Source organism: Diceros bicornis, chromosome 16 (genome assembly GCF_020826845.1).
Source record: "Diceros bicornis minor isolate mBicDic1 chromosome 16, mDicBic1.mat.cur, whole genome shotgun sequence".
NCBI lineage: Eukaryota > Metazoa > Chordata > Mammalia > Perissodactyla > Rhinocerotidae > Diceros > Diceros bicornis.
Window position 1 is genome coordinate 13,644,053 of NC_080755.1, and position 13,398 is coordinate 13,657,450.

The 13,398-nt window shown below is 41.0% G+C and overlaps 1 protein-coding gene across 7 annotated transcripts in view; it reads right to left on the reverse strand.

Annotated features, from left to right (window-relative positions):
* The window catches only part of GREB1L (GREB1 like retinoic acid receptor coactivator), a 259,827-nt gene that overhangs the window by 2,905 nt on the left and 243,524 nt on the right, over positions 1 to 13,398 (reverse strand). For 5 of the 7 annotated variants that reach the window (XM_058556833.1, XM_058556840.1, XM_058556837.1 and 2 more), the window contains 7 exons: positions 11,911 to 12,072; positions 11,584 to 11,791; positions 5,596 to 5,761; positions 4,400 to 4,627; positions 3,318 to 3,459; positions 2,202 to 2,402; positions 263 to 401 (listed from right to left, as the gene is read on the reverse strand). In XM_058556833.1, coding sequence (XP_058412816.1) covers positions 263 to 401; positions 2,202 to 2,402; positions 3,318 to 3,459; positions 4,400 to 4,627; positions 5,596 to 5,761; positions 11,584 to 11,791; positions 11,911 to 12,072 — 1,246 coding nt within the window. The remainder of the gene's footprint in view (positions 1 to 262; positions 402 to 2,201; positions 2,403 to 3,317; positions 3,460 to 4,399; positions 4,628 to 5,595; positions 5,762 to 11,583; positions 11,792 to 11,910; positions 12,073 to 13,398) is intronic. The other 2 variants (XM_058556838.1, XM_058556834.1) reach the window with 1 other exon arrangement.

Consider the following 13,398-nt stretch of genomic DNA (forward strand, 5'->3'; position numbering starts at 1 on the left):
TGCATCATTCCTTTCTACAATTAAGCGGCAAAAACATATTTAATGTGGTCACAAATCTGGCTGTTTATCTGCATTTAGTCTCAGTATTGAATGACTTTATCCTTTTTCCCCACCTCCCAGTTAAGAAAATCAGTGGCCCCAGTTTAAAAGCAAGGTATTCAATTTACTGGCAAAAATTATTCAAGTATTTTTTTATATCTTTCACCTCTTTGTCCAGTGGGAACCAACAGCTTTCAAAAGCAAGATACTAAATTTGATTTACCTTTTAGAAACTTAAATTTTTTAAGAAGATCAGCACCTACAAAAGAGTCACAGAGGTACAAGAGGAGTCCACTGAAAAACACCCCTTCACAGTTGACATTGCTGGAGTGGGGTCTGGAGCTGACATAGCATATGGCCACCTGGAATCATCAAGCAGAAATAGCATGGGCATTTCAAAAGCAAGCAAAACGCCTGCAACTTGAGCAGCTTCCTTTTTAGCTGTCTATTTCAGAGTAAGGTAAAAGAAATTTTTTATTGAAACAAATGAGTTAGTTATTTATTCTTTTATTTAGTGTGCCAAGTTTTAACGCATTGAAAGCTTCTCTTGTTTATTTCTAATAAAGGAAAGTTATGAGAGAAATTAGTAGTAAGAAACAAAACAAGCCCCTCCGTTTAAGAGTCTTTATAAAATTTTTTAAAAACTACCTTCTACAAAAAGGCATACTTAGGAAAGATTAAATGTTTACCTATTGATGAGAATAAAAAATTTTAATTGGCTTTTTCATTTAGATACACTTAAATTTTCAATTGGGTAGAAGCTTCAAACAGTGCATGAATTTAAATTTTTAGCTCTATATGGCTTCCATGTACAGAAGATAACTTCACAAAAATTACAGGGAAGTGTGAATAAGATAGTTGGGAGACCTTGAGAATGGTGGAATGGCTCAATGTGTGTGCCAGACTACTTGGGTTCAAATCCTGGTTCCTCTAGTTAGTAGCTGTGTGACACTGAGCAGTTTCCTTGTCTGTAGAGATAATAGACTGTTTCATAAGACTGTTTTGTGAATTAATTAATGTAAACCACTTAGTATTCAGTGAGGGTTAGCTGCTATTAGTAGTAGTGGTGTTGAGATTTTTGTTGTCTAACATGTAGAGCCCTGGATTCTGGAGCAGAGGGATTGGGAGACCTGGGTTAGACATGTAACTCACATAGATACCATAAAAAGCATTATTACATCTGATGGTTTTTAAGGTTCCTTCTACCTCTGAAATTCTACAGTTCACAGTCCAGGCCACAGTGTAGATTACTGAAATATCCTAAGAATGAGAATGTAAAATGTTTACACTGTTAAATGTTAAAAGTCAGTTTCCAAAATGGAATACAGTTGGATTTCAGTCTTAAGAGACTGTCTTTGTTAATACCTACAAAGAAGAAAGCCTGGAAGAAAATAATGGTACACCAAAATGTTATGTTTCATTACCAGTGATTTTTTTTTCTTTTTAGTTTTTATTTTTAAAAATTCTGTACAAGAAGGATATATTATGTTAATGAATAAAAATCTTTACAAAAAACCCTAATAATTCTAAGGGAAAGCTTAGTGGCAGAAGCCCTTAGAAGTCCTGAAGGCCCTCAGTGGTCAGAAGCGTAAAGGTGCAAGTGGCAAATTTTTTAAAAAACTAAAACTGGGATGAGCTAGAGAGAGAGAGGAGTAAGAATGAAAAATAAGGAAACAATGGAAAAGAAGTCCAGGAGTGGGAACTGGAGAAACGACAGTTATAAAGGTGTCCCGTGATACCCTAAACTGTTCAGCGATCACTGAGTTCCTCTTATATGCCTAAACCAGTGGCTAAGGCATTGTGTGCCTCTGAAGAACTCACAGTCTTGGTGAGAAACATCATCTCATGATTATAACATCGTCTGATAGATGTTGTGACAGGGAGGAGCAAGCAACTGCTTCTGCCCAAGGTCGTAGCGGCAGGCTTCTCAGCGGAGCTGACCTCTGAGCTCAGCTTTGAGTGTTCACTGGCTCGTTGTGGAGGGGTGCAATGTAGGTGTAAGGGGAGGGGCAACCGCCATCACATCTTGTGTGAGCCTTTGCCTAAATGAGCATGTCACAGGCTCCTTTTTTGTCTCCATTTAAGCTTTCAAATGGGAGCTAAAATGGGAAAGAAATGGATGGAAGTGGGTAAAGCAGAGTACTAGCCCCCTTCCCCTTTACCTCCGGTCCAATGTTAAGGTAGCAGTCAATGGCCAACACAGGACTCTTGAAGTTATGGATAGCTTTGGGGAAGAGTTTGTATGAGGCATGCTGAAGGAACTTCTCCAGGAGAAACTGCGCAGGGGCTGCCAGTAGTGTGTGTTCACTGTCGGGAGCACAGACATACTGAAGGGGCAAGATGGGTGCTAAGCTCTCTGACACCTGAAATCAGAGCCGAGATTATCATGGGAAATGTTGCTGGATGTCTGTCACTGGATGAAACGGGCAAGGAAACATTGCATCGCATCCTAGCAGTCCCCAAATAACAGCAGTAGCACAGTGACAGATAGGCTTAAATGGAAGTCTGTCGTTCTTGAGTACTGGATTTTTTTCCCTTGGGAACAGTACAGTTGGGTCTAATATAACTTATACACAGCAAGGGCAGGAGAAAATGGAAAAAGAGGCTTCTTTGAAAGTTACTACATTTAGCAAATACATTGTGAGGACCAACAGGAAGCCTTTTACATGGCTGCTGGATGTGCATGGGTTTAGTTCCATCCCATCACAACCAAAAGCAAAAAAAAAAGCAAAGAAGTTTCTAAGCTCCACTGGGGCATCCACATGTTATAAATGATTAGATACCAGTAAATCTCTTAAAGAGAAAAGGATGGTAGGCCCATGGAATTCACCCTTAACAGGTTTTGATCTATGTTATTTTTTTAGCCAGATTTTTTTTTAAAAGGACCAGATAAGCCTCTTGATTTACATTTCTCTCATGTATTACACAGAGAATATAAAAATGTTAACTCTGCCATCTTATATTACATAAAGAATGTAAAGGTATTAACTTTGCCAGTTTAAAACAGAATGTTATGTTTGAAACTGAAGCTTTGATGGAGTTGTTAAGCCTTAAGTCTAAAGAAAGGTAATTTTGTTGAATTTTAAAACTTATGCTTGGCTCTAGATGAGTCCTCAGGAAGGGAAATGAGACTGCAAATTTGACATTAAGAACTGATTCCCTGTGTTACCTCACTTGCAATCAAGTGGCAAGTGCTTAATACCAGTACCTAACAAAAAAGATATTAATAAGAAATCATTCTCTTATTTTCAACAGTAGAATCAAGCTTGTAAACTTACCATGATCTTTGGTTTAATGATAAAGTCCCTTTGCCCTCCAACCTGAACATGTTTCTTCATGAGACTGAAGTTATTAAAGCGGCAGATGAGCAGGCCACTACTGTTTGTTCTCAGGTTAAAGTCAACATCTTCACAGAAATACCTAAATCACAATCACAACGATAGATTTCTTTGACTACCTGCCACATTTCAACCATGATAATTATACACAGAGAAAGGTGTGGCAGATCACAGACTTAAACAGAATCAACTTTGCCCCCTCATGGAGCTGGTCCTCTTAACACTGGACTGTGAACTTCTTGATTTGGGCCTTACAGCCATTAAAGGAAAAAGGAAGGAGGAAGTGAGGTGATTTTAGTTCCTGACATGCCACAGGACCTTGGGCATTCCTTAACTGAAATAGGACTGCACATTCTATATGCTCTTGCAGGACAGGAGTGCAGAGGTGTTCCTAGTTTTAAAATCCTGGCTGTAAACATGATGAAACATCTGCCAAATTGAAAACACAGAAGTGAAATAGCTACAGAATATTCTAATGGCTACAGAGTTGGGGGTTGACATAAAGGGACCTTATGGTCCCTGACATTCTTCCTTGGCCATCTCAGGTTTTCCAGGATATGGACATAATTTATTCAGGAGGCAAGGCCAGGGCTAGCTGCTCATTCCCATCTGCTGGCTTTTCCTACAGTATCCAGATCTCTGGGTCTTACTAACATTTGGAGAAAGTGATTACCTTTTGAGTTCTGAGGGTGAATTTAGGCTTAATCTTTATGGATCCACACACTGATTTGTGTTGATTCAACAGTGTTTGTCCCTGTTTTAGTTCTTATTGAATAATGAGATGGTTAAAATATGTTTTCTAAGCATTTCACATTACAACATCTATTATTAAGGGTCTGGGTCAATTTGAAGGGTGATGAAGGGGCACTTTGAGGCTTGTGATCCCTCCTTTCTCCTTGTCCGTATGAAGAGATTCTCAGTTTCTCAATTATAAAGACACAGACAGAGGAATAAAAACATTACAGAGCTGGGCAGAAACAATCAGATGCCAAGATTACTTGCACCCAGGAAGCCTAACTTACCTGTTGAAGTCATACTGCACATTCTGAGTCAAGTCTATGTTGAGGAGAATGAAGTCGTGCACGTGGCACCTAGAGAATGGGGCCTTCAGGCTCTGAGAAGTTAGTTTGTTGCTCCATTTCTGAATGCCCAGGATTGCGTAGTGGATGATTTTTGGTGTCGCTTCAATATGCTGCAAGACACTCTTCAAGGACACATTCTTACTGGAAACTCCTGCTTCCATTGGCTGGCTGTGAAATGTAAAGTTAGTTTATGTAAGATATGCGTAAATATTACTGAAGAGAGGGTCATTTATGAAGGGCCGACACTACTGTACAGTATTAATATCTGTAAAGGATGTCATTAGCTAATTTACTTTATATTAGCCTGGAATGGAGATGGATGTCAAGCCCAGTTTTCACGCTGCCTGTCACTGGTAACAAGGAAACTGCATTCTGGGGGTGGGGCTTAACCATGTTAAGGCAGAAAATGAAATCCAGCCCCTGTTTCAAAGTGAATAATGAACAGGGAGTTAGCAAAGAGAGGTAGCCAGAGTTAGAAGCACACAGTATGCTTCCCAGTTCTGGTAATCATAATACAATAAAGGAGAACTTCACAGGCTGCAAATCCACCTTGGAAACAAGGACAAAAAATCACAGTGTTTGAGCTGGAAGGGACTAAGAGATCATCTGGTACAGTGTTTCAATGGGGGTGCTATTGACATTTTGGGACCATTTATTCTGTAAGACTTTTCAGGTTTAGCATTGTCTGGTCCTCATGGACCCCCTCACCACTGCCCCAGGAGTAGAACTACTGATTTTTGGCCCACCCATAATTTTACAGGTGATGGAGTTGAGACAGAAGAGAAATAACTTTCCCTTTTCATCCAGATAGTTACGAAGCAGAGCTGGGGCTAAAAAGCAGGTCTCTTGATTCAGAAGCCAGTGGACTCTCTAAATCATAGTGTGTCTCAACAGACTTTAGCTAACCAAAGCCATGATGCAGAAATAGTTCAGGTATTTAATGGCATACTGAATGTCTAAATTAAAAAATTCCTAAGTCATCACAAAATGTGTTAGGGTAGTCTCATGGATGATTGTTTTGCTCTGGAAACCTGCCCCCTTCTCATTTACTTCCATGCATAACCACACACAGGGAAAGTACCTTCTCTATAGCATTGTGTCGTACTCCTCTAGACCTGCTTGGGAAGTACCACTACCTGGTCTGCTCCTGAGCACTGTGAATGTTCCACAGGACACACGAGTCATCCATCACAACGATGAAAGGCCAGACACACTGGCGTTTAACTCCCAGCTCTTCCAGGCGGTTCCTCTCCAGTTCTAGGTTGTGATAGGAAAGCTCCTTAATGAGAAACCTGGCAGCACCTGGAAGGCAACATAATCACAGCTTGTATATCCTGCCCTCAGGCTTGGCTGAAGCCCCATATACAGCTCATGTTCTTTCCACAGGCATGCTAGTTCACATGGTGACCATGCAGGCAGGGATCAACCAAATGTTCAGAGCAGTGGTTCTCAAACTTCAGTGTAGACAAGAATCACTGAGGAAATCTGTTTAAAATGCAGATTCCAGGCTGGCCCCATGGCTTGGCAGTTAAGTGCGCACGCTCCACTGCTGGTGGCCCGGGTTCGGATCCTGGGCGCGCACTGATGCACCGCTTCTCCAGCCATGCTGAGGCTGCGTCCCACATACAGCAACTAGGAGGATGTGCAGCTATGACATACAACTATCTACTGGGGCTTTGGGGGGGGGGAAATAAATAAAAATTAAAAAAAAAATTTTTAATGCAGATTCCTGGAGCCCATCACCAGAGATTCACTTGAGTAGGTCTGATGAGGGGCCAAAAACCAGAGATGTCTTTGGTGATGCAGGTGATTCATGCACTGCACTTTGAAGAGTACTGCCAGAATCCAGTTTCCCCAATAGGACAAAGGATACCACATAGAGGAAATGCTTATTACTGGTTAGTTCCTTAAAGCCATGATAAGAGGCTCTCTGTCTCAGAAGCAGCCACTCATATATCCTGTTCTAGGGCATAGCCAGGGCTGCAGTAAGTGGGTATGCTTCTTACACTAATGTGTCCCCTGCTTTAGATACCTTTAGGAAATTGGCAGCAATGTCTTCTCTGAAGATGATTCTGGAAACTGGCATTCTTTTCCTAAGTCTACTTTTTTGCAAGAGGCAGTATCGTGTAGTGAGTAAGAGAAGACTGGAGCCACGCTGCTTAGGTTTGAATCCTGATTCCACCCCTTCCTAGCTGTGTGGCACTGAACAAGTTAACTCCCCTATGCCTTGGCTTCCCCACCTGCAAGAAGTCAGAGATAATGTCTACTTCATAGGATTGTTGTGTGGTGCTCAGGATAGTTCCTAGCACGTGGTAAGTATTCAGTGAGTGTTAGTGATTATTAAGATGATGATTATCAGGAATTAGCTAGATTTTATGAGTAGGCCACCCTAAAATGAAACAAAATGTAGGTGATAATGAAATGAAGAGGCTAAAAAAGCTCTTAAGTCTATGGAAGAACCAGGAAAACAGTTTGACTAGATCAAGGGTAATACTAGGATTTAGGAGAATCTACCTTCAAGAGCTTGTGTGTAATATGCATTCTCAACATAAAGGCCATATATGAAAAGGCCACAGATAACATCATAGTGGCAAAAGACTGAAGACTTTTCTTCTAAGATCAAGAACAAGACAAGGATGCCTACCGTTAGCACTTCTATTTAACATAGTACTGGAAATCCTAGCCAGAGCAATTAGACAAGAAAAAGAAAGAGAAGGCATCCAAGTTGGAAAGTAAAATTATCTCTATTTGCAGACAATATAATCTTATATGTAGAAAACCCTAAATATTTTACACACAAACTGTTAGAAGTAATAAGTAAATTCAGTAAAGTTGCAGATTAACAACACTCAAAAATCAGTTGGCCCGGTGGCTTAGTGGTTAAGTTCATGTGCTTCGCTTTGGCAGCCTGGGGTCCGCAGGTTCGGATCCCGGGCACGGACCTATGCACTGCTTATCAAGCCATGCTATGGCAGGCGTCCCACATATAAAGTAGAGGAAGATGGGCATGGATGTTAGCCCAGGGCCAATCTTCCTCAGCAAAAAGAGGAGGATTAGCAACAGATGTTAGCTCAGAGCTAATCTTCCTCACACACACACAAATCAGTTGTGTTTTTATACACTAACAATGAACAATCTAAAAAGGAAATTAAGAAAACAATTCCATTTACAGTAGCATCCAAAAGGATAAGATACTTAAGAATAAACGTTTAACCAAGGAGGCTACAGACTTGTACACTAAAAAGTACAAAACACTGCTGAAAGAAATTAAAGACGACACAAATAAATGGAAAGACATCCTGGGTTCATGGATTGGAAGACATAGTATTGTTAAGATGTCATTATTACCCAAAGCAATCTACACATTTAATGCAGTCCCTATCAGATTTTTTTTTTTTTCAGAAATAGAAAAATCAATCCTTAAGTTCATATGAAATCTCAAGGCACCCTGAATAGCCAAAACAACCTTGAAAAAGAAGAACAAAGTTGGAGGTCTCACACTTGGCTGATTTCAAAACTCACTACAAAACTAGAGTAAACAAAGCAGTGTGGTAGTGGCATAAAGACAGACATACAGACCAATGGAATAAAATATAGATCCCAGAAATATACCCTTGCATATATGGGCAAATGATTTTCAACCAAGGTGTCAAGACCATTCAATGGGGAAAGGACAGTCTCTTCAACAAATAGTGTTGGGAAAACTATATCCACATGCAAAAGAATCAAGTTGGACCTTTAACTTATACTATACAAAGAAATTAAAGTGGATCAAAGATCTAAATGTAAGAGCTAAAACTATAAAACTGTTAAAAGAGAAAATGGAGAAAGCTTGATGACATTGGATTTGGAAATGATTTCTTGGATATGACACCAAAAGCACAGGCAACAAAAAAAATAAATTGGACTACATCAAAATTTAAAACTTCTGTGCAAAGGACACAATCAACAGTGAACAGGCAACCTACAGAATGGGAGACAATATTTACAAATCATACATCTGATAAGGGGTTAACATCCAGAATATATAAAGAACTCCTACAAGTCACTAACCAAAAAACCTAATTAAAAAATAGGCAAAGGACCTGAATAGATTCTCCAAAGCAGATATACGAATGGCCAAGAAGCACATGAACAGACGCTCAGCATAACTAATCATTAGGGAAATGCAAATCAAATCACAATAAGATACCACCTCACACCCATTAGGATGGCTACTATCAAAAAAATCTCAACAAATGTTGGAGAGGACGTGGAGAAACAGGAACCCTCATACACAGCTGGTGGGAATGCAAATTGGTGCAGCCTCTATGGAAAACAGTATGGAGATTCCTCAAAGAATTAAAAATAGAGATGCCCTATGATCCAGCCATCCCACTACTGGGAATCTATCCAACAAACCTGAAATCAACAATCCAAAGAGGCTTATGCACCCGTATGTTCATTGCAGCATTATTCACCATAGCCAAGAAGTGGGAGCAACCTATGTGTCCCTCGACTGACGATTGGATTAAGAAAATGTGGTATATACATACAATGGAATACTACTTAGCCATAAAAAAAGACAAAATCGTCCCATTTGCAATAACATGGATGGGCCTGGAGCATATTATGTTAAGTGAAATAAGCCAGAAAGAGAAAGACAAACACTGTATGATCTCACTCATATGTGGAATATAAACCAACACATGGACAGAGAAAACTGGACTGTGGTTACCAGGGGCAGTGGGGGTGGGGGGTGGGCACAAGGGGTGAAGGGAGTCATATATATGGTGATGGGCAAACAAAAATGTACAACCCAAAATTTCACAATGTTAGAAACCATTAAAACATCAATTAAAAAAAAAAATCTCAGAAAATAACAAGTGTTGGTGAGGATGTGGAGAAATGAGCCATTTTGCACTGTTGGTAGGAATGTAAAATGGTACAGCCATTATGGAAAACAGTATGTCAGTTCCTCAAAAAATTAAGAATTATATGACTCAGCAATTCCACTTCTGGGTATATACCCCAAAGAATTGAAAGTGGGGTCTTGAAGAGATATTTGTACACCCATGTTCATAGTAGCCTTATTCACAATAGCCAAAAGGTGGGGAGTGGTCCAAGTGTCCATCAATGGATGAATGGATAAACAAAATGTGGTTTATATTTACAATAGAATATCATTCAGCCTTAAAAAGTAAAGAAATTCTGACACATGCATAACATGGACAAACCTTGAGGACATTACGCTAAGTCAAATAAGCCAATCACAAAAGGACAAATACTGTATGATTCCACTTACGTGAGGTACCTAGGATAGTCAAATTCACCGAGACAGAAAATAGAATGGTAGTTGCCAGGAGAAGGAGGAAATGGGGGAGTTAGTCTTTAATGGCACTGAGTTTCACTTTTGCAAGATGGGGAGAGTTCTGGAGATTGGTTGCACAACAATGTGAATACACTGAACTGTCTGCTTTAAAATGGCTAACATGGTAAATTTTATGTTTTTTACAAGTAAAAAGTTTTTAAATAACTTGCATTTATTTTACGTTGGCTTTTCCCTCCCCACATTTTTGCAAAAAATTATTGCTAAACTGGCACTAAAATTCAATCAGATCTGGAATGAGAAAACTTTTTCTCCTAAAGGTGAGTAAGGCACAGAAGGGTGTAATTGAGGGTCATATTCATATAGAAAAAGATTTTAGTTCCTTTGGGGATACGTGGAGGATAAAGGATCAGAAATACATAAAAGTCTTAATTCACTTGATATAAAGTGATAAACATGGAAAATAAAATTGCATTCAAAAACAATAAACCAGGGGCCGGCCCGGTGGCGCAAGCGGTTAAGTGCGCGCGCTCCGCTGCGGCGGCCCGGGGTTCGCTGGTTCGGATCCCGGGCGCGCACCGACGCACTGCTTGGTAAGCCATGCTGTGGCGGGTCCCATATAAAGTGGAGGAGGATGGGCACGGATGTTAGCCCAGGGCCGTCTTCCTCAGCAAAAAAAGAGGAGGATTGGCGGATGTTAGCTCAGGGCTGATCTCCTCACAAAAAAAAAAAAAAAAAAAACAATAAACCAGTTTTTGAAAATACTTTAATGTCATATTGAGGCCAAGGTTTAAGGGCATGACAAGAAGTGGAAGGGAGAACAAGAAAGGAAGAGACCTAAGAAGGAAGGGAGAGAGATGAACAGAATGGCAGACAAAGAGACAAAAGCTAAGTGGGGAAAGTGAGAGACCCTAGAGACAAGGACTGTGTAGATTCAGGGAAACGACTCAGGTCTCATCTGCTGTTCGCTCCAGCTCTGGGCTGGATGTTCTTACTTCCCTCGAAAGTGTAAATTAGCAGCTCTTGATCCTTAACCCTTCCGAGATTCTCCACTGAGTCAGACACCCACAGAAGCCGATGAGAAAAATGATTTAGAAGTACAATCAAAGAAGTAACCAGACTGTACAGCTCTAAAACATTGGATCCAGTTCAAGCTTTCCTGCCTGAGTAAGGTAAATGAAGGCATTCTAGAGCTCTCCATTGCCTCCCACAGCTCTGTCAATACACGCAACACCCATGTACCCCCTTTGAGAAATCAGCCCATTGCTCTTAAACCCCCTAGGGAAAGGCAGGAAAGACTTCCTCCAGGCCCGTCTAAGATGACTGCCATAGGCAATAATGATGCTTCCAATTCCTGGTTGTACAGAACCCCCTAGACCTAGCTGTGTGCCTTTAAGATTAGCGATGACTTGGGGACCCCTCCAGATCAGAGTGAACTACTAACTCCCCCTCCTCCTCAGACCATCCTTCTCACTGTTAAACTTCTGTGGCCAGCTTTCCCAGCCTAGGAACATTCGCAGTCTGCACTGGGAATAGTCCCAAGCCCTTCCCAGGGTGCTCAATAAACCAGTGACTTCTTTAGTTATTAGTGTCAGAAGTTAAAAATTCTGCAAAACTGTGGATAAAGGGAAAAGAAAACTCAAATTTAAAGAGGCGTCAAAAGTCTTTTGCTCCAAAAAAAAAAAAAGACAAATGTCCTTTGGTCCCGAGGGCAGGACACTTTCCAGAGGCAGGGGAACCTTTGCAAGTTTCATGCCTGGGGAATGGAGCTCAGTTTATCTTTCAGCCCTTCTCCCTGTCCCGGGGAACCCCTTACCCACGCCTGCATTATTGAACATGCCAGGAAGCACCAGCATGATGTGGTTGGGCCAGTACTTGCGGTACAGTGGCATCTCATATTCTTTGACCACCAGAAGGTGCAGGTGGCTGATGCCCTCCATGGCGTGAAACAGGTTTAGGAGTCCATGCTCATGGCGACCACTGGAAGGAGTGAAAATAGGGCTCTTGACTGCGTTCAAATTCTGCTGAAAGGGGAAAAAAAAGACCAAAAAGAGAAATTAAAACGCTTAGATACAAGAAGCTTAGAGAACCTGATCCAGTACCTGAGGCCCTTCAGTCCTTGTGTCCAGACGCTACCACCTACCTTGTCTGAAACCAGGGGCAGCCGCATGCTCTCCAGGTGTTTGCCCTGCTTGCTGAAGACAAAATGACTCTCTTTGGATTTGGGAATGATGAAATAGAGCTGCACCTCTTCTCCCAGCATAGAGGAAGAGAATGTGAATGCATGAAGGGTGGAGTCGGACATCTACATTCGCAAAAAAGAAACGGAGGGAATGTAAGCCCATGGTTTGCAAACTTCCAGGCCACTTGTTAACTTTGTTATTAAGAGAGGCAAACTAACCTGAACTTATACATGCCACCAGACCTGGTCGTGCATGCAATGTTGGAAGGGTTGGAAAGGCAAACACTTCATCTTTTAGTAGCTGCTGCTGACATGAGAGCCAAGCATCTTGCCTCACACAGCCTCTCCATGAGTGGAGAAGCACCTGTTGCTCGGCACTGCCTTTGTATTCCTCATGTTCTTAGAACCACTACTGCTCAGTCTTACAGAGGTTAAATACGCCGTGGGCGATCAGAATTGGCCACCCCAAAATGTGGCTCTTTGCCTTGGCTTGATTATTTTGAAGAACAAAAGTCTCTGAAGGAAACTTTGACCTCCCAACCCCACCCCATACACACACACACTAACTACCTAAGAGAAATTTAAGATTGAAGGCCTATCCTGGGGACACATCACCATAGACAACTCTGCGTATCAGTAGACTGGGAGGGTCCTTGCTAAGCCCATTCTTATCAAAGTTCTATTTACCAAACATCAAACATTTGCTTTTCCATTTCCATGTGAATTGCCTTCCTCCCCTTTGAAGTCCCAAACCATTACCCCCAACACCCTCCTTTATTTTTAGCTGAAGATGCTATTTAAGAGGAGAGCCTCCACCATTTTGGTGAGTTACCCAGTTTTTCCTGGGTCTCTCCCATGTATACATGTTGTAAAGCTTTGTTTGATTTTCTCCTGTTATTCTGTCTCAGTCAATTTAATTTGTACCCTAGCCAGAAGGACCCAGAGGGTAGAGAATTTGTCTTCCTTCCCTACAATACCTATGGGATGTCCTGCTATGTAAACATTCCCAAGGGTGCCTAGTTATAGGGGGAAAATGCTTCTGTTTTATGTGGGTCAAGTCAAATGAATATCATTTTTCTAAGTAAAATATTAGGACTGACATCATTAAGATGCTTCTGAGGCCCCAACTTTCCTGGCTACAGTGTAAGCTGAAGAGGTTGGAACAGTCCTTTAGCCTAGAATTTTGGCTTCCGGGAGAGACCATTTGACTCACTGAAGCCAAATATAAATCTAACCTATTTTTTACATTGCTGGAAAGTTCACATGCTCTCTCAGTAACCCATCTCAGTGAACAATTACATAAAGGTCTTTACACGCTCTGCAATGCAGACGATATTTGGCTTAATGAAAGGATAGCATCAATTTCCAGCAGCAACTAGAATCCAGGTAGATTTCCTAAGAGTTTTAACCTAAATATTACATTTCATAGAAAAAAATGTAATTCTTCCA